Source organism: Hyperolius riggenbachi, chromosome 3, assembly GCF_040937935.1.
Source record: "Hyperolius riggenbachi isolate aHypRig1 chromosome 3, aHypRig1.pri, whole genome shotgun sequence".
NCBI classification, from domain to species: Eukaryota; Metazoa; Chordata; class Amphibia; order Anura; family Hyperoliidae; genus Hyperolius; species Hyperolius riggenbachi.
The window spans coordinates 456,101,708-456,123,030 of NC_090648.1; the positions used below are offsets into that span (position 1 = coordinate 456,101,708).

The 21,323-nt window shown below is 46.1% G+C and overlaps 1 protein-coding gene across 1 annotated transcript in view; it reads right to left on the reverse strand.

Annotated features, from left to right (window-relative positions):
• Positions 1-5,297: 5,297 nt before the first annotated feature.
• RTCB (RNA 2',3'-cyclic phosphate and 5'-OH ligase) overlaps positions 5,298-21,323 on the reverse strand; it is a 42,798-nt gene continuing 26,772 nt past the window's right edge. The window contains exons 8-12 of the mRNA XM_068277909.1: positions 19,306-19,481; positions 16,632-16,820; positions 16,300-16,410; positions 16,095-16,214; positions 5,298-11,183 (exon numbers count right to left, since the gene is read on the reverse strand). Coding sequence (XP_068134010.1) covers positions 11,076-11,183; positions 16,095-16,214; positions 16,300-16,410; positions 16,632-16,820; positions 19,306-19,481 — 704 coding nt within the window. The 3' untranslated portion in view covers positions 5,298-11,075. The remainder of the gene's footprint in view (positions 11,184-16,094; positions 16,215-16,299; positions 16,411-16,631; positions 16,821-19,305; positions 19,482-21,323) is intronic.

A 21,323-nucleotide genomic window follows, 5' to 3' on the forward strand; every position in this document is an offset into this window, starting at 1 on the left:
GTTCCACAACTTCTCAAAAAAGATTTTATTTGGGCATATTTCCAATCGTCCAAATATCCCTTTCTCCTAATATCTACCAAATCCCTAATCGGGGTCCATTCTGCATTTACCACAATATCCTTGGCCCTAAGAGTCTGCTCCTTATTCCAATGTGGATAGTTATTAAAATTCATCCCTGCCCGAAATCTATCATTACCAAAAATAGGGATCAATGGAGTGGGCCAAGGCGACATCTCTGGTATATTTCTCCACTTACCAAAAATCTTCAATGTATTTTTAATCAATTCAGTCCCCTTTTTATGAATGCCTCTACCACACTTCTCGTGAGTCCAAGGAATATCACCAATGGGCCTCCCTAGGATTCCCTCCTCCAAGGAGACCCATCTTTTTTCTACTCCGTTCCTGTTCCAATCTATAATTCGGACTAGGGAGGCAGCTTCATAATATAATTTTAAATCAGGTATAGCAAGTCCTCCCATTTCTCTATCTGCTGTCTGTAATTTATAATTAACCCGTGTTCTACGTCCTCTCCCAATAAATCTGCCTATAATACTTCTCAATTGCTTAAAAAATAAGGAGGGGACTAAAATTGGTAAAGATTGAAACAAATAGAGGAACCGTGGAAGCACGTTCATTTTAATAATAGATATTCTGCCAAACCACGAGAAGCATGGGCGATCCCAGGTCTCTAAATCCTGTTTTATTTTCCCCAATAAGGGGTAGTAATTCTCAGTCACTATCTCTTTTAAATCAAATCCAATCTTCACCCCCAGGTACCTCATCATTCTGTTCTGCCATTTAAAGGGAAAACATCCCATTAGCTGTTCCCTTTGTTTCCTTCCCATTCCTCATATAATTGCAACACTCTTATCAAAATTAATCTTCATGTTAGACAACCTCCCCACAGTCTCAAATTCCTTCATCAAATTTGGCACCGAAGTGTGGGGATCTACCAAATAAAACAACATGTCATCTGCATATGCAGAAACCTTATGTACTTGTCCCCCCACTTCTAAACCCCGTATGCTGGAGTCCCCTCTCACCCTACACAGGAATGGCTCCAGCACCAGAGCAAAAATCAGTGGAGACAGCGGACAACCTTGTCGCGTTCCATTTTTAATTTCGAATGTTTCTGACAAAATACCATTAACTCTCACCCTTGCATTAGGGTTTGTATATAAATTCATTATTCTAGTACGCATAATCTCCAATAGTCCCACATGTTTTAATACCCCTTCTATAAAAGCCCACTCCACCCTGTCAAAGGCCTTTTCAGCGTCTGTAGATAGAAAAACGACAGGGTTGGAGTGGGCTCTAGTCCAATTCACCAAGTTCAGCGTGCGGATAATGCCATCTCTGGCCTCCCGACCCCCCATAAATCCAACTTGATCAACATGAATCAATTGACTCATAAACGGTGCCAATCTATTAACCATGATCTTAGCAAATATTTTTAAGTCTACATTTAACAAGGCAATGGGTCTATAACTCTGGCACTGCATTGGATCCTTATCTTCCTTATGTAGTAATGAAATATAGGACTCCAGCATACGGGGCGAAAATTCCTGGTTCTCCCCTTCTTTTGTTGTCATTCCATTAAATGCTTCCCTTAAATGTTCCACTAATTGCCCACTAAATCTTTTATAATAATCTGTTGTTAACCCATCCGGTCCTGGAACTTTACCCGGTGACATCTGTTTAATTGCTATTCTAATCTCATCTTCATGTATTTGTGACTCCAGGGAGATGGCATCTTCCGCCGACAGTCTAGGCATACCACTACCTTCTATATATTTTTTAATATCTTCTCTTCTCTTTCCTTGGTTAACCCCTATTGTCCCATTCTTCAAGTTATACAACCCTTTATAGTATTCTCTAAACTCTTCAGCAATTTTTCCCAGACCATAAACCAACTTAGCCTTTTTATCCTTTATACAAGGGATATAATTATTTCTTTGTTTTTTTTTTAATGCCCTAGCCAGCATAGAACTGCATTTATTACTATACTCATAAAAAGATTGTCTACATCTAAGCGCCATATTTTTAACCCCCTGAAACAACAAAGATTTAAGGTATTCCCTCTCTTTATTTAATTCAATCATAGTATCTTCTATATTTTGCTCTTTATATTGCTGTTCCAAGATTCTTATTTTTTCCAATGAATTTTGTATGTTTTTATCTCTCTCTCTCTTCCTCCTGGCCCCCTCCTGTATCCATATACCCCGGATGTAACACTTATGGGCCTCCCAAACTGTTGCTTCTGATACCTCTCCCCTGGAGTTCACAAGAAAATATGATTTAAGTTCATCTTCTATCTTCTGAGCAATTTCCTCATCCCTCAGCAAGGAATTATTTAATCTCCATATCATAGGGCCTTTTACCTTCTCCCCCCATTTTAATTTCATCATTACAGGTGCATGGTCTGACATAGTCGTTGGGCCTATCTCTGAGTTATTTACCAATGAGAGTATGTCATGTGAGACCATTATGTAATCAATTCTAGTAAAACATTTATGGACCTGCGAATAATATGTATAGTCCTTCACCGTGGGGTTACACGCACGCCAAACGTCCACAAGCTGCAGCTTATGCAACAATTCCCTACTCCTCCTCTGGACCATTAAGGGTGTCGAACTTCTACCCATCGAAGTATCCAACCTAGTATCTAGGGGAAGATTTAAATCTGTACATACTATTACACCTCCCTCCATAAACCATTCCAATTTATTAATAAATCTTCTCAAGGCTGAGACTTGTCCGTCGTTTGGCGCATAGTATGACCCCACCGTAATCATCCTATTCCTTAATTCACCCTTTACCAAGTTAAATCTACCTTGTGGGTCAGCGTACTCCTCCTTTATAATGAAGGGAACATTCCTTGCTACTAAGATAGCTGTCCCCCGTATTCTCGTAGGTTGTAAACTACTAAGATATATTGTTCTATAGTATTTATCATAAATTCGTGGTGCCCGAGGACCCTTAAAGTGTGTTTCCTGGAAGCATACGATATCAGCCCGTTCTCTATAGCACAGTCTGAGGATGGACGATCTTTTTTCCGGAATATTCAATCCCTGACATTCAGTGACAGAAACTTAAGATCTCCCATCTCTATTTTTCTTTTTTCTCTTTTTTCTTTCCTATGCTTATCCTTGGAACTGACCCGGCACAACACCACTTCCCATTCAAACTCCCTGCACACTTCCCCCATTCATCCTCACTCTTTCTTACCCCCACCCTGCAGCAACCCCACATTTGATAGTCCCACCCACTATCCTCTGATACCCCTTTTTTAATATGGAACCCTTCCATTGGGAACCAATTCCCAGTTCCCTCGGTGTGCTGCATCACCCTAGGGTAGTAAACTTCCATTCTTCTTAAGTAATCGATAACCCCATCTCCCCTCCCGTACCCAGCGAAGCACCAAGAGTGCTCAAGTTTTAAGCACAGAAAGTTTCTCTTCAGGACAACATTACTGGGAAGTGGAGCTAAGCACTTGTGGTGTGTGGTATGTAGGGGTGTCCTACAGCAGTATTGATAGGGACGGCCTCAGGTCTTGTCTCGGTAACAATGACAAATCCTGGTGTATGTGTTTATTTTATAAAAACTACTCGGCTATACACAACTCACAGACAACAGAACTGCCAGTTCAATCATCATCAGTAAATCGCCTAGGAATGTACTTAGACCATGAGGTAGGGCAGCTGTCTATATATGAGCTGGGTGACTCTGTTAAACATATACACACCTTCACAGAGCCCATCCATGCTGCTTTTGCTGTTCGCCGCAATTCCTGGATAAAAATTTAGTTAGAATCATAACTGTTGTATTGAACACACACACACACACACACGCACACACACACACACACGCACGCACGCACGCACACACACACACACACACACACACACACGCGCCTGTTTTCTAGGTTATGTTTTGCAAGAGACACAGGCCCGAATGCAATTCACTTGGAGAGTTTTCTCCTAGGTAACATTTTCAAACTTGTCAATAAAATGCCGTTTAAACCACCAGCAAGGAAACAAATACTCAAAATTATTTTGATAGTACTTTTCACCTACTTTTTGGTACTTTTTCCATTGCAAAGTGCTAAAGTTATAAATCGAAGATGAAAAATTTTCTCCTAGGAGAAAACTCAGGAGAACAAGTGAATGGCATATGGCCCATAGAGAGAAAATGGCAGGAGTGTTGTCAAATTTTGGCATCACAGAGAAACAGTAAAGATGGAAACCAGCAGAATATTTTTTCTCTTAAATCTGACAGTGAACAATTAAAAACAACAGGATAGGTAAGCTAAATAAATAATTTCTTATTGATTTATTGGATGACTTATTTTAATTTGTTTAGTTAATATGGGGTTTCATCCCACTTTAACCTCCTTAGCGGTAACCCCGTACTAGATACGGGATAGCCGCCGCGGAGGATCACATGGCCCCAGGAGTTTTTTTTTTTTTTAATCGGTGCATTACGCTTTAGCTAGCGGTTCGCTAGCTAAGCGTATGCACAAAGTTGCTCTGGTCCCCCGCAATAGCCTCCATTATACGTACCCCCCCCCCCAGCATTCCCACGCCGGCACAGCTGCCCAATCGGCTCCAGGCTTCGCGATGACTGCGATCGGGATTGCGGTTGACGTCATGACGCCATCTCCGATCGTCGCCATAGCAACGCCGGAAGCCGATCGGGAAACTGCGCTTTTCGTGGGATCGTGGCGAGGTACGTATAGCCGGCGGCGATCGACGGGCATGGGGGGAGGACCGGAGCAACTTTGGCCATACGCTTAGCTAGGGAAATGCTAGCTAAAGCATTTTAAAAAAATTTTTAGGCAAAAAACCTCCGGGCGGACGCAGCCTCGGAAACTGCGTACCGCCAAGGGGGTTAAAGCCCAACTCTAAGCTCAGATCTAGATATATTATCTAATCTAATCTAATAGCATAGTACAGTAATCAGGACAATAATTTTTTTTTTTCCAAATGAGACATTTGCAGCCAAAAACCTGATCAGAATAACCAGAAAAAAATGAGATCAGGATCTGCGTGTAGGATTGCATCATTCCCACTGCAGAGGAACAGGGCACAGTCTGAATCTGTCTGAGAAAACTACAGCCTATAGCACAGACATGCAGGAAGTTGCCAGTTTATACGTTCCTGACTAGGTACATAACAGGTCATTGATTGGACATTGGCTAATCAAGGTGTTTCTACACAGAAAGATAACAGTTTTGACTGGAGTGGTGATCTATGAAGAGATATGTGAAAGAATGAAATAAAGACATGGAGGCTTCATTTTCTTTGCTCATAATGCTTTTTATGTCAAACAGCACACATTTTCCATTACAGGCATTTTTAGTGCCAATATCAAGTCCTTCTGGATTTAAAAAAAAAAAGAAAGAAAAAAAAATCTGTCTCAGCTGTGGCAGTAAAAACCAGCCCTTCTTAAAGGGCAACTGTAATGAGAGTGATATGGAGGCTGCTATAGATATTTCCATCTAAGCAATACCAGTTGCCTGGCGAACCTGCGGATCCTCTGCATCTCATACTTTTACACCTTAGACCCCTGAACAAGCATATGCGGATCAGATGTTTTCTGACAGTATTGTGAGATCTGACAAGATTAGCTGCATGCTTGCTTCTGGTGTTATTCAGGCACTACTGCAGCCAAACAGATCAGCAGGACTGCCAGGCAACAAACAGGAAATAAATATGGCAGCCTCTATATTCTTCTCACAACAGTTGTCCCTTAAATCAAATGGAGGAGTCACTTTAAATAAATCATACTTTCTCTGAGAATAATAATGCAAACATACGAAAAAGCCAATGCTGGTTAATTACCTTTACATACTGGTAACTAAATAAATAACTTTTATCCCACCGTAAATGCCGAGCAGATCTCTGAGCACATAACCATTCATTTCAGCAAACCCCACTGTGTTCCAATGTGACCCAGGCAAGGGGTGCAATCATAATAACAGGATAGGTTTTAAAAAGCCAGTGCAGATTTACTGGATGTTTTAGGATATCCCCACGGGGGGCTTTGTGGACCCCTGCAAATGGCGTAGTACACCAGGCCACGAGTTGCTTGCCCTTGGACTACGATACTTTAAAGTGAATGGGAACCGCATTTAAAAAAATGAGACAGATACTTACCCAAGGAGAGGGAAGGCTCTGGGTCCTATAGAGCCTTCCGGCTCCTCTCCTGGTCCCCTCGTTCCGGTGCTGGCTCCTCCGGTAGCAGTATTTGACTAAATTAGTCAAATACTGCTTTACCCGGCCGAAGGAGGCTTCAGAAGTCTTCTGGAAGCCCGAGTGCTCCTGAAGAAGGGCGGCCTTGTACTGCGCCTGCGCAAGCACGCTCTCTTGCACGCTCACGCCTGTTCAGTATGGAGCCACATGGCTCCCGAAGACTTCCAAATACCCTTTCGGCGGGAGACTGAAACGGGGGGAGCCAGCACAGGATAGAGAGCACCGAGAGAGGAGACGGAAGGCTCTATATGACCCAGAGCCTTTCCTCTCCTTAGGTAAGTATTTGCTTCATTTTTTTTTTTAAAATGCGGTTCCCATTCACTTTAAGGGCCACTGTCGTGGAAAATTGTAAAATTTTAAATATATGTAAACACATACAAATAAGAAGTACGTTTCTTCCAGAATAAAATGAGCTATAAATTACTTTTCTCCTATGTTGCTGCCACTTACAGTAGGTACTCGAAATCTGGACTAGTCCATCTCTTCACGGGGGATTCTCAGCATGGCCTTTATTCTTTATAAGGACACTCCCTGAAAAGGATTTATACAAAGATGCTAGTCAGCCTCCCTGCTCACTTTTTGGCAGCTGGATGGAGCAACTGCCATTCACAAAGTGCTTTTGAAAATAAAGAAAATCCTGAGAATCCCCCATGAGGAGATGGGCTAGTCCATAACCTGTCAGTTCTGTCAGATTTCTAATTTCTACTACCTACTATAAGAGACAGCAACATTGGAGAAAAGTAATTTATCGCTCATTTTACTCTGGGAGAATCATACTTCCTATTTGTACGTGTATACATGTATTTTAAATTTTACAATTTTTGCAATAGTGGTCCTTTAAGAGTTTGTAGCTACAACAATTGTGTGAGAAGTGTCTTAGCAGTTGCTGCCAACGTGATGCAGTGCAGTAGTGACTTACACACTAGAGGAACTTGTTGCTGCAGAAGCACAGAATGTAACCAGTTACAAACTCTCTACTACAAAGTCTTTCCTATAATGGGAAACTGTTGTAGATACATGCGAGTTGACTACCTGCTGAGGTTTCATCTACCTGGGATGAAGCTAGATCTCCAGGCTAAAAGCCTTTCAGTAAAGGTGGCCACTAACGATCCAATCTTACCATTTCTATGTAATATAAGGAACTGCCTATAGTAGTTATTCAATATATTCACTCAGTTTACTCTTCTACTACATAGATTTGGTAAGATTGGATAAAAAACATTGGATCATTAGTGGCCACCCTAAGGCATATACTATACAATTTTGTTTAACCACTTGCCGATCGCACACTCATACCGTGCGGCGGCAAAGTGGTAGCTGGAGGACCAGCGACGCACATCTGCGTCGCCAGGTGCCTCCCTAATTAATCAGGAAAGGCCGCTCGCGTGAGCGGCCGTTTCCTGTTAGATCACGGAGCGGGTCTCCGTGGATAGCCTGCGAGCCGCGGATCGTGGCTCGCAGACTAAATGTAAATGCAGGAGACGTTTGTCTCCTTTGTTTACATTGAACGGCGCTGCTGCTACAGCAGCGCCGTAAGGCAGATCGGCGATCCCCGGCCAATCAGCGGCCATGGATCGCCGCCATGTGACAGAGGCCAGCCTGTCACAGGCTGCACAGGACGGATAGCGTCCTGTGCAGCCCCGATCACCAGGGGGGAGAGGTAGGAGAGGGAGGGGGGGAATTTTGCAGCGGAGGGGGGCTTTGAGGTGCCCCCCCCCCCCCCGCAACACCCAGGCAGGCAGGAGCGATCAGACTCCCCCTGCACATCATCCCCATAGGGGGGGAAAAAGGGGGGTGATCTGATTGCTCTGCCTGCAACCTGATCTGTGCTGGGGGCTGCAGAGCCCACCCAGCACAGATCATAAAAAACAGCGCTGGTCCTTAAGGGGGGGGGGGTAAAGGCTGGGTCCTCAAGTGGTTAAATAGAATTAGACATTGGATCCAATAAAAAAAAAAAAAAATCAAATCTGATGAATTAAACCAAATGATGTTCAAGCATTTTGTAAAACAAATTTTTGTTAGAGACTGAAGCGAACAAAAATTGCTATTTTTTACCTTCTAGTTCGCTTCAGTACGCTCTCAGTAGATGTAAACCGCCACAAAATGTGGGCTTTAGACCCCCCAAATCCCCGGGGAGCAATCTGGCCGGCGCTTCCTGAAAGAGGTAGGGGTTTCAGCTGCAGCTCTACCTCTACTAATGTCAATCGCCGCCTCTCCCCTCTCAGTCTTCCTTCACTGAGAGGGGCGGGGAGAGGCGGAGATCCGAACAGCGATTGACATCAGTAGAGGCAGAGCTGCAGCTGAAATAAGAGGCATTGATCCCGAGCTAAAATAAATTGGCCTGGAGCGCTTGCAAGCCTCAAAAATAAATTGGCTGTTAAAGGATTACAAGTATTCGAGACAGTGAATCAGCAGGGCAGGCATTGTTTAAAAGGAAATGTCAACCTCCGTGTCTCTCACTTCAGGTCCCCTTTAATGACGAAAGCAGAAGCCGGAGCTGTGAACTCCATAATAAACACCTAACCTGCCTATAGAGTACCTTAGGGAAGGTCACCTGACATAAATATCCCGGAAACGAAATATCAATTTTACGTGGATCAGCTCTGTAACCCAAATACAGGAAAAAAAAGATGTGGGAACCCAGATCATAAAGCTGGTCATACGCCGGTTCTTTATGTTGACAAATGTTTTTACCTTAATTTAAATCTGCCAGTGATCTACTGACCCCCACCTTCCCGATCAATAGACTCTTGATTGATGTCAAGTTTGTAGATCAAAAGTGTCATCAGGAGCAGAAGTTCTTGAATCGGGGTAAATGGCAGGAGATCTGCACAGCCTTGTACTTCATTAAGCAGTACAAAGCTAGCAGGGCAGTGGCTTGATCTATTGTCATTCCGACTTCTGCTGAACTCTGCTAGAGATCAAGAGGTGCATCAATCAACAAAATCACTAAACTCGATGCTTTGCTGAAGCGACCCGTGTTTGACTAAATTAACGAGCTACATGAGGGCTCTCTAAAATAAACGTCATCATTACAATTAAAGGGCTTCACATAGAGCATATACTTAAATAAAAAAATTTAAGTATCCAATTAATTTTTCTCACCTATGGAGAGCAGTCTCCCCCCCCCCCATTCCAATGCATGTATTTGACCAATTGTTTGAATATGCCTTTGGGGCCCTTTTGAAGGCTTCAGGAGCACTCATGTCCCCAAGTGCTCCCGGGGATGTGTGGCTCCATACTGCGCATGTGCAAGAGCACACTTCCTAGCGCATGCGAAGTACGGAACTGTTCCTCTTCGGGACCACTCGTCCTAAAGTATAACACTAATCCTAAAGCCTTCTGAGTGGTCCTGTAGGTGGCATAACTTCACCGGGGCACAGTGAGGGAATGACAACACCAAGAGGGGACAGAGAAGGCTCTGGATCCTATTGAGCCTTCCCTATCCCTTCTTGGTGTTCTCATCCCCCTCTCTGCCTTTTTGCTGTGTGTTTAATCGCTATGGATTTGCTTTAAAGGGTAGAGGTGTGACCACAACATTTTAAGGATACATCAAAGAAGCCTGAAAAATAAAAACGCATTCATTTACCTGGGGTTTCCTCCAGCACCTGCCAGCCGTTCTGTGCCCTCGCCACAGCTCTGCTCCCCAATGGTGGCCCGGGGTCCCCTCCGGTACAAGATGCCCACTGCGCCTGCGGCTCTCAGAGTCGCACTGACGTCATCCGGACCACACTGCGCAGGCGCATTAGCTCTGTGCAGTATAGCTCGGATGACGTCAGTGTGACTCCGTGAGCCGCACACGCTGGAGATGGCCGGGAGCCACTGGAGCTGCAGCGAGGGCACAAGCCGGCTGCCAGGGACTGGAGGAAGCCCGAGGTCAGTAGATTTTTGATTTTTAAACTCCTTGGACCTTCCCTTTAATGCCGAAAAGAATTAGAACTTTTGTAAGGTCTGTTTTGCTTTCTGCAGTCCTGCACAAAAGAATCCTTTCACTTCTTGTTTCTGGTGACACAACAGAAAGTGAACGAAGATCCATAATGGTAAGAGAGACGGAACATAAAAACACACTTTAGTAGTGTGAGGATCACTTTATAACCATTATCAAGTTTTCATTGCGGTCTTTGCTCTCATGTGAGAGATTCATTCACTCCCAGTTATTAGTGATATCACAGGAAGGAAGAGATAATTCCAACAGGGACAGTGGCAACAATAAAAAAAACCCAAGAGAAGTTTAAATGTTTTTCCAGAGATAAAATAAAATTTGGCTGGAGCACTGCCTGCAATTTAAAGTGTACTCGAGCCGAAGCTTGGGTCAAAAAATAAATACTCACCTAAGAAGTGGAAAGCCTCTGGATCCTATAGAGGCTTCCCAATGCTTCCTCCAGTTTCCAGTCGCTGAGTGTGGACCCCTCCCGAAGATTCCTGACAAGGGCTTGTAATCACATCGAGGCCGCGCTCCTCTTCAGGCACCAGCGTGGCCATGACCGCGATGTGCAGCAAACCACACAGATCTATCGGGCAGATGCATTCATGCTTGTGCCAGAAGAAGAGCATGGCCCTAATGTTAAGGAGGGTCCCAGGCAGCGGCGGAGGACAGCAAGGGGGAAGCCTCTGGAGGACCCGGAGGATTCCCTCTCCTTGGCTAAGTATTTACTTTTTGACATTGTGGATGCCTCAGGTTCTCTTTAAGAGGGGCAAAAATGAAGAAGAAAAAATAGAGTTATTTCCATGAGCAGAAGTGGCGACATCTCCTCTGGGGAAGGCAGGTGCTCCACATTGAGAATCAGTCCTTGTACAGTCCTGTGTCCTTGCTGGACCTGCTCAGCCCTTGATCACAGCGATGGGACGCAGTTTAATGGCCTTCTTACTGATGCCGGCATCGTGACAAGTGTTCACCACATCTGTGACGTTCTTATAGGACTCCGGAGCCTGCAATGACAACACATCCTGAATGAAACTGCAGACATGAAACAAAGCAAAACCCCGGGAACTGGAGCAAGATCGTTCCAGCATGCCAGACCGGGGAAATTACGTTTGAGCGGCCACATTGCGGAATCGCTCTCATAATGATCTAATACGCCAGATATTGAGGCCACAAATCTTGTGGTGTATGACCACCTTTACAGTCAATATGTGCTCATTGCTCTGAATGGCCATATACTGCAGTACCTTTCCAGTTATTATATGTAAACTGAGTATCTGCTTGGGGAATGGCATACAAATCTGATGTCTTGCCGTTACATTTTTTGTCTTCATTAAATCTTGGACTCACTAAAAACACTCACACAGTTAATATTAAGCACTTCACCCTTAGGCTTATGATGGTATAGGTGCTGTAAAGAGGTATGGGCAGAGGTGTATCTAGAGGGGTACAGGCATGGCTCGTGCCACCAAAGCACCATGGATGCCATACCTGCCTCTGTGCTGCGTCCCGACTGCCTGTGCTGCACTGTCAGGCCTGTGCCTCCCCGTCACTCAGATTAATTCTGTTATCTGGGGAACATGGCCTCTTAATTTATGTATGTAGGGCACACTTGGCTAAGTGTTAGAAAAGAGGGCAGAGCGGAAATAGGGAAGAGGTATTTCCCCAAAAGTAACTTCTGCAATATCCCGAGCCAAAAACCACTGGTAACAACCATAACACGTTAGGGGAAGGGGGAGGTAATTTCAGTGTTTCTATATTACCCAGATACACCCCTGGGTATGAGTAACAGTATACCAGTAGCAGGATTGAGAGGACAGGGGACAGAGGAAGCCTCTTTAGGATCCAGAGGCTCCGCCCTCCCGAGGTGAGTACCCCCTAGGGGAGCCTGCTTTTTTTTCGTAGGTCAACTTTAGAGGAGCCCTGAAGTGACCTGGAAAAAAAAAAAGACTTTCCTTGCCCTCTTTCCATCTCCTTGTTCCCCCGCTGCCCCCTGTTCAAAATGAGCATCTACGGAACTATTAGAAGCCCTCATGCCATAAGTGCTTTTGAAGACAAGGTGCATCCATACTGCGCATGCGCGAGTATGGATCTGCACGTGCACAGATTGGATCCTCTTGCCTTTGAAAGTACCCGTGGACACAAGTACAAAGATGTAACTGCTTTCTTTTCTCACTTCAGGGTTGCTTTAACTCACATGTGTCAAACTTTGGCCCGCAGCATCAGAAAACTCGGCCCACAAGTGCTTTCCTGATTAACATTGATTTTGGCCCATGGCCATGCTCCCAGCTCCGCCCCTCCCACAGTAAGTTTGCGCTGCCCTCCCTCCTTGTATTAGTGATAGAGCGTGATTACGCTCTCACTCCCTTGCTCCACCTAACGACATGAGGGGTTTTACTCCCTGGTCGCCGCTCCATTACCTCCTGGAGTCGGCGGCTCGTCCTGCACAGAAGTCTGCTCCGCTGAGCCTCTTCGCATGCCTGGCGCCATGGCATGCAGCAGTGATGTGAACACAGCAGAGCGGCTCCGACCTAGAAGGCGCGTATACAGAAAGTACTTCCTGTATACGCGACGTTACCGGGGAGCCGCTCTGCTGAGTTCACATCACTGCTGCATGCCATGGCGCCGGTCATGCGAAGAGGCTCAGCGAAGCAGACTTCAGTGCAGGCCGGGCCGCCGACTCCAGGAGGTAATGGAGCGGCGACCAGGGAGTAAAACCCCTCATGTCGTTAGGTGGAGCAAGGGAGTATACTGGGGGACAGCTGCCTATCTAATCTATACTAGGGGACAGCTACCTATCTAATCTACACTGGGGGAAGCTTCCTATCTATACTGGGGACAGCTACCTATCTATTCTATACTGGGGGAAGCTTCCTATCTAATCTATACTGGGGACAGCTACCTATCTATTCTATACTGGGGGACAGCTGCCTATCTAATCTATACTGGGGACAGCTGCCTATCTAATCTATACTGGGGGACAGCTACCTATCTAATCTACACTGGGGGACAGCTACCCATCTATTCTATACTGGGGACAGCTACCTATCTATTCTATACTGGGGGCAGCTGCCTATCTAATCTATACTGGGGGACAGCTGCCTATCTAATCTATACTGGGGACAGCTGCCTATCTAATCTATACTGGGGACAGCTACCTATCTATTCTATACTGGGGGACAGCTGCCTATCTAATCTATACTGGGGGACAGCTACCTAGCTAATCTATACTGGGGGAAGCTGCCTATCTAATCTATACAGTGGACAGCTACCTATCTAACCTATACTGGGGGACAGCTACCGATCTAACCTATACTGGAGGCACCTACCTAGCTAATCTATACTGGAGGCACCTACCTAGCTAATTTATACTGGAGGCACCTACCTAGCTAATCTATACTGGGGAAACCTACCTAGCTAATGTATAATGGAGGCACCTACCTAGCTAATCTATACTGGAGGTACCTACCTACCTAGCTAATCTGAATTGGGGACAACTACCTAGCTAACCTATACTGGGACCACCTATGCCTGACTAACCTATACTGGGTGCACCTATGCCTGACTAACCTATACTGGGTGCACCTATGCCGGTCTACTTATACTGGGTCACCTACCTGACTAACCTATACTGGGGGCACCTACTTAGCTAACCTATACTGGGGGCACCTATGCCTGACTAACCTATACTGGTTGCACCTACCTTGCTAACGGATACTGGGGGCACCTACCTAGCAAACCTATACTGGGGCCCTAACCTAGCTAACCTATACTGGATGCACCCATGTCTGTCTACCTATACTGGGAGTACCTACCTGGCTAACCTATACCTGGGGCACCTATGCCTGAATAACCTATACTGGGGGCACCTATACCTGGCTTCCTATACAGGGTCAGCTGTACCTGGCTACCTACCTATACTGAGGGTTTTTTTTTTTGGTCACACCATATAGCTATAACATATGGTACACTGTCAGGTCTGTGCGATCATTCCAAAAAGGGGGGGGGGGGGGGGGTAAATATGCCTGTCGGCCCTCGACCTGGTCTAAGTTTTACATTTCGGCCCTCCGTCTATTTGAGTTTGACACCCCTGCTTTAACTCCTTCTGGACCGCAGGCTCTGGTTCCTTGAAGGACCAGAGCCTTTCTTTTCCTTTTTACACTTCCCGATCACTGTGATTGGTTCACAGCGATCAGGAGGTCAAGTGCGAATGAAAACGGTTCATCTCCGAGTTACAGATGAGTTCTGTGCTGGCGGGGATTCTGTGCTTGGGATCGGACGGCGTTAAAACGAAGCCCCATCTGGCTTAAGCAGCCACGAGTGCGGCATAATTTTGAGTACATGCGGTCCTGTATCGGTTAAATGTCCCTAAAGTCACATGGATACGGTATATAAAAGAAGTGTACCTGTAGGTAACAAAAACTGACCATCAGAGGTACTTACTAGACCCTCCAGAGGCTTCCCCATCCTCCTCCATCAGCTTATTCCAGCGTTGGGAGCATGAGCACTAGCAAGGACCTGCTCGGGCTTCAGTAGAGAAAAAAAAATGGGCCCATCAGGTTTGGGCTACTGCAGATACCTGAACCGGCTTGGCTTTTCCCGAAGCTAGAGCAGGTCCGTACTACTGCGAATCAGGAGTCCCTGCTCACAAATGGTTTGGTGGAAGAAGATGGGGGAAGCCTCGAGAATCCAGAGGCTTCCCCTCCCAATGTAAGAATCTATGCACGTGAACAGAGACGCCAATAGGATAAAACAATGAGATAAAAGTTTTAAAACATGGATGTGGCAGAGGTGGATATCTAGCCACTCGAAAGGACACTCTAGTACAAAGTTTTATTTATACACTCCAGTTACACAACGCGTTTCGTGGGCGTGACCCCACTTCGTCAGGCAATTTAGAAAGGAGTATATAGCTGTATGACAGAGAGCTGTATATCAGGCATAACCAATATTCATATAAGTAGAAAATGTGTTTCACAGCTTACTTGGTATACTCTATAAGTGCATTTTAGTTCATATCTGGTTAACGAAAATGAAAATATACAGTACATGATGTCAAACTTATAACAATGCAGCACCTGGCTGTTTGATGCCGGGCTAAATATATTAATATTGTCAATAGTAACCAGTAAGGAACATCTTACTACTTATAACATGGTATGACCGTGGTGCTGACAGTTAATTCATACAAATGGTTATGATGTGTTCTAATTATAGTGTCTGGTATAGATCAGTGGGTAAGGCAAGAGCAGGGTAGGAAGGGGGGGGGGGGGGGGGGAGAAAGGCGAGCGCTTCTTGTAATCAAAGCAGTCCATGAGGCTGTGCGGAAAGAAAGGAATAAGAAGGAAATGGGGTTAGCCAGGAATAAAGCAATGGGGTAATGGGAGAGTCAGGGGAAGGTAGTGAAGTGAGACTGTTAGTTGCGGGAAAGATTCTAAAAAAGGGGGGGGGGGGGAGGGATTGCAGGACTTACCAGCACTGGTTCAGGTCTGTATTTAGCGCCTCTGTGCCGTAGACTGTCGGCTTGGCGCTTAAAAAACAAATGCCTGGTGTGGAGGACCAATAGGAACAGCTGACGTCAGTCAGGGAGGCGTGAGTGCGCACAATTCGTCGCGCTATGTCTGACGTTGTCAGACATGAGCTGTATAATAATAGGGGAGCGGAGGCCATACTTGTAAATGGCTCGGCTGGCATGGCTGGCAGGGATTGGAGGGCTGGGCCAGGTGGTATGTGATGGGTGTGTACTCCAAGAGCTCCGTGCAGCTTTATCGCACAAGAGCTCAGCTGTGAATAGACATTCGTGTGCTTAGGTGGGGAGAAGGGCAGCGAGAAGTAGAACGTAAGAATCTGTTTTTCTCCCAAGGAAACTTACAGGTTTACTTTAAAATGCTATAGATTCAAACTTGTGGTAGACTTACCTCTTCCATGACCAGCTTAGGAGAGGCCACTCTGATGGCGATTCCCATGTCTGCCAATTTATCCAGAACATCTTGGAAGTCCAGGTTACGTCTAGATTTGGCTCTGGACAGCGCTCGTCCCTACAGGAGAAAGTCCAGGCATCAGTAACAAGCAGGACGCCCTCATCCAACCATTACAAAAAAATGACATCACGTCACTACTTACAGCTCCGTGGCAGGTGGTGCCAAATGTCTCTGTCATTCCTTGCTCAGTTCCAGTTAGCACATAACTGCAGGTCCCCATAGTGCCACCAATGAGCACTGGCTGTCCGGTCAGCTGGGTGAAGAGAAAGTGACTTATTTAGTACAGTCTAAGAGTGCCACAAGCAGTGGCAGAGTCATATGCTGCATCATACAGGCATCATGCCTATTCCAGATCAACTTTGCCCCAAAAATAAAACATTCACTATACAGGTGGAGTTATGGAAAGTACAAAAGCAGCACTATCAACTGGAAGAAAAGGGGCTGTGCTGTGAGATTTGCTTGATTCCTTCTCACCTGGTAATCCACAGCAATGAGTGGATGGTGGGGTGGGAAGGCACGTGTAGAGCCCTTTCTATGAACCAAGAGAGTCTTTTCTTTTCCATCCACCACATGCTGCTCCACCTTGGCGATATTGTGAGATACGTCATAGATGACATGCATGTCTAGGTCATCGGGGGTTGTATTGAAGACTTTGGCAAATGCCTGAAAAAGACAGAGCGAGCAGGTTATTATGAAGAGGCAAAGAACTAAGCTTGTATTAAAGCAGAAAGCCGGATCTATGGCTCCCTCTTCCCAACTCAGATGCATGCTGGGAGAGAACTTCAGCATAAAATGGTGACAAAATTTCTCACCCAGCATGCATCTGACTCAGTAGTCATTTATTGCTACACTAGTAGACCTACGCCCGTTTCAAAACAGGTTCTAGGTCTGTGTTGAATCCACTCTCCTCCCTCTCCCCGTGACCGCCGCAGTCACCACACATGCGCGCACATCGGCGCACGTCACCCATCCGCGCGCACACCCACCGCCCACCCGTCCTCCCTCAGCTCTCAGTCTCTGCGTCCTTCCCTGAACATGCGCAGTAGCGCAAAACACGACACACACACACACACACACACACACACACACACACACACACACACACACACACACACACACACACACACACAGAACTTCCGCATAAAATCGTGACAACATTTCTCACCCAGCATGCATCTGACTCAAAAAGCTTCCAACAACTTGTTCCGGGAAGGCCTTCTGCTTTTCCCTCTGCTTGCTGCCTCCCTCTTCCCAACAAACACAGCTAAAGGCAGCCATACACTGGTCGATTGCCAACAGATCGCCCAGCACATAGATCCCTCTGTGATCGAATCTGATCAAAGAGGGATCCATTGGCTGCCTACACTGCAAATAGATTTTGAATCGATTTCACTATGAACTCGATTCACAATCTGTGGAGCTGCCGTCGCCGTCCCCTGCATACATTACCTGTTCCACCCGGCGCGAGCCCCCCGGTCTCCTCTGTCCCTTCTCCGCTCTGGGCTTCAGCTTCACTTTACTTCCTGTCGGGGGAAATTTAAACAGTAGAGGGCGCTCTACTGTTTAAACTTCCCCCGACAGAAAGTAAGTGAAGCCAGCCGGAGCCCAGTGCGGAGAAGGGACCGCAGGGACAGTGGGGACACATGCCGGCGGAATAGGTAATGTATTGCCACTAGCGTTGGTCGGACATTCGAACGGCGCTATCGACACACTCCCGACCCGCTGACGATCAAACGAAATTTCCAGCGCGGACAGATCGACGGGATAGGTCAGCGTTTGCGCATCGATTTCACAGCAGATTCGATCACTGTGATCGAATCTGCTGTCTATTGGCGGGAAATTGAGTAAGTGTATGGGCACCTTCAGTGAACGCAGATCAGGATTCACAGCACACCATCCACATCTCTTTACTCTGTTGGCTGCATGGAATGATTTTTCTCTGAAGAGGTGACAGCCATTATAAGTTATCATAAATGGTAGGTGGGGACATTAGTTTCACTATTAATCTACCCATTCATGTAACCTGCAGTCTATTCTCTCCCGAGAGATTTTGTGTTCCTGTAATTTACCCCACTAGCTAGATAACTATATTTAGTCTACGACCTTTGAACCGGATGGTACTTGTGTGGCACTTGCGCACTACAGTGCAAGACTTAGCCAAGTCACGCACTACTGTGTATGTGCTGACCTGGTGGCGCATGTTCTTGATCGCGCTCCCACAGCTGGGAACCATGCAGAGTGCTCTCATCCAGCAGTTGCACAGCCAGATCAGTGTATGCACAGTAGTGAACAACTTGGCTACTGTACCGGGCCAAACAGCGTATTGAGGAAGAGGACCGGGAGGACAGCGAAGGACCTGCAGCCTACAGGGAGTGGAAGAAGCCCCAGGTAAGTAAGTAAGCTGTGCACGTGTACCTCCATCCCACTGGACCTGCTCAAACCATGCTTGCACATGCGCAGTATGGAAACTTCTGAACTTGCACACTGAGCAAACATATTTGACCTGCTGGTTTGATTATAAAGATCCAGAGGCTTCCCACTCCTAATGCATTTATTTTCTACACATGACTTCAAGATAGCTTTAAAGGGAACCTTAACTGAACGGGGGGGGTAAAGAGTTTCACTTACCTGGGGCTATTACCATCCCCCTGCAGCAGTCCTGTGCCCTTGGCGCCGCTCTGGAATCCTCTGGTCCCCCGCTGTCACTTAGTTTCCTTTTTGACGACTAACCAGTCGCCGGCCGCCATGCGTATTATTGGACGCATTCACCAATGCAATTAGCGCTATTGCGGACCGCAACGAGTACAAAAATACGCGTTGCCGCATATCTACGCGTGCGAATGCGGCAACGCGTATTTTTGTACACGTTGCGGTCCGCAATAGCGCTAATTGCATTGGTGAATGCGTCCAATAATATGCATGGCGGCCGGCGACTGGTTAGTCGTCAAAAACTAAACTAAGTGACAGCGGGGGACCAGAGGATTCCAGAGCGGCGCCAAGGGCACAGGACTGCTGCAGGGGGATGGTAATAGCCCCAGGTAAGTGAAACTCTTTACCCCCCCGTTCAGTTAAGGTTCCCTTTAAGGTGGTGACCTTCTAAAAAGAAACTCTCTTGTATTCAACGCACCCAGATCTCAGCAAGTCTTACCTGTCTGGTAAGGAAGGTCATGGAGGATCGGTTCACCCAGGCATAGTTGCCGGCACCAGCCATGCCTTTGAGATAGTCCTGGCCTTCTGCAGAGGAGATTCTTGCACAAGCCAGCTGCCTGTCATTCACAATGATCTTGTCTCTCTTCATGGCTTTCTCCATGGCCACCAGGGCATCTGCAGAGCACACGAGGAGACTCCACATTACATGGCTCATACACATCGTCTAATTAGGATTACCTTGGATAACTGGGATTAGTAAGCACCATTGTTCTTTAAACTAAGGCCTGTGTGGATAGGTACACAACGGCTTTGTAAATTTGAAGTTTGGTGAAAGGTTAATACCATGTATAAATAAAAACTGAGATTTCTGTCTGCAAAATGTCTGCTTATTAACCCTTAGACCGCCACAGATGTCCATAAGCTTTTCTGTGCTTCTGCACTTATATGCCATTGACGTCTAAACACGTTTAAAGGACAAATGAAGCAAGAGGGATTTGGAGGTTGCCATATTTATTTACTTGTAAACAATACTAGTTGCCTGGCAGCCCTGCTGATCTATTTGGCTGCAGTATTGTCTGAATAACACCGGAAACAAGCATGCAGCTGCATGCTTGTTCAGAATCAGAATCAGAATCAGTTTATTTCGCCAAGCATGACTTGGTCATGCCCGGAATTGGTTTTAGCATCACAGGGCAGCTCACAAAATAAATAAGAAGTTACAACGAGACAAACGTAACACAGTGCGCAGGCAATAAGTTACATCAGAGACGTGACAGAGTAAGAAAAACCTTGAGACAGTAGCATATCAAGCAGCAAAAACAAGATAACACAGTCTGAACGCAGAAAAAGAAAACACTCATGTACTATGGGTAGTGGGCAGCTAAGTAGGTGCTTCCTGCAAGTGTCAGGGGAGCGCAGGGCATTTATAGGGAGTTCAAGAGTCTCACCGCTGTGGGGAAGAAGGTGTCTCTGTGCCTTGACGTCTTGGTAGGGATGGCACGTAGCCTCCGTCCTGATGGGAGCCGTTGGAGGAAGCGATGACCCGGGTGAGATGGGTCATTAGCAATCTTTGTTGCCCTAGAGCACATCCTAGAGTTGTGGATGAGCTCCAGAGGGGGGAGGGGTTTTCCAATTATTCTCTCCGCTGATCTGATGACCCTCTGAATTTTGTATCTGTCGCTGGTGGAGGCGCCAGCATACCATACGAGTATAGAGGAGCACAGGACAGACTCTATGGTGGCGGAGTAGAAGGATTTAGGCCTCTTGCACACTGCACGCGATTCAGATTCAGATTCCGCTTTTTAATCTGTTTTTACTTCCGATTCAGATTCAGATTTGCAGTTTGCTCCTTGCACACTGCAAATCTGAATCTGAATCGGAGGTAAAAACTGATTAAAAAGCGGAATCTGAATCTGATTTGCTTGCAGTGTGCAAGAGGCCTTAAGAAGTTCTTGGGCCATGCCGAACTTCTTTAGTTGACGCAGGAAGAAGAGTCTCTGCTGGGCCTTCTTTTGGGTTGCGGAGGTGTTCACTTTCCAGCTCAGGTCATCAGATATGGTAGTGCCCAGGAGTCGGGCACTGGGGACAATTTCAACTTCCGCCCCATCAATAATGCTGCATACACACTTGAGATAAAAGTCTCTGGAAAAGGCAAGTTCACAGACCAATTTTACCCCCTTCCATGTAGTATGAGAGCCATACTCTACACAGTCTATTCTATGGAGCTGCACTCCCCATCAGATAAAATCTTTGCAAGATGCTGCACACAAAGTTGCCCGTACACATTCAAAAGATCATTATCTGCAAAAGATCTCTTCCTGCAATAGATCCATTCCTTCAAAATGCATTCATAGTCTATGAGATCTGCAGATCATCATACACACCTTGTTTAGCAGGCAATCATCTGCAGATCAGATCCACCAGGATGGATTTTCAGATCTGCAGATGATTGCCAGATATGCAGATGAAGTCTGTTAAACAAGGTGTGTATGAGGATCTGCAGATCTCATAGACTAT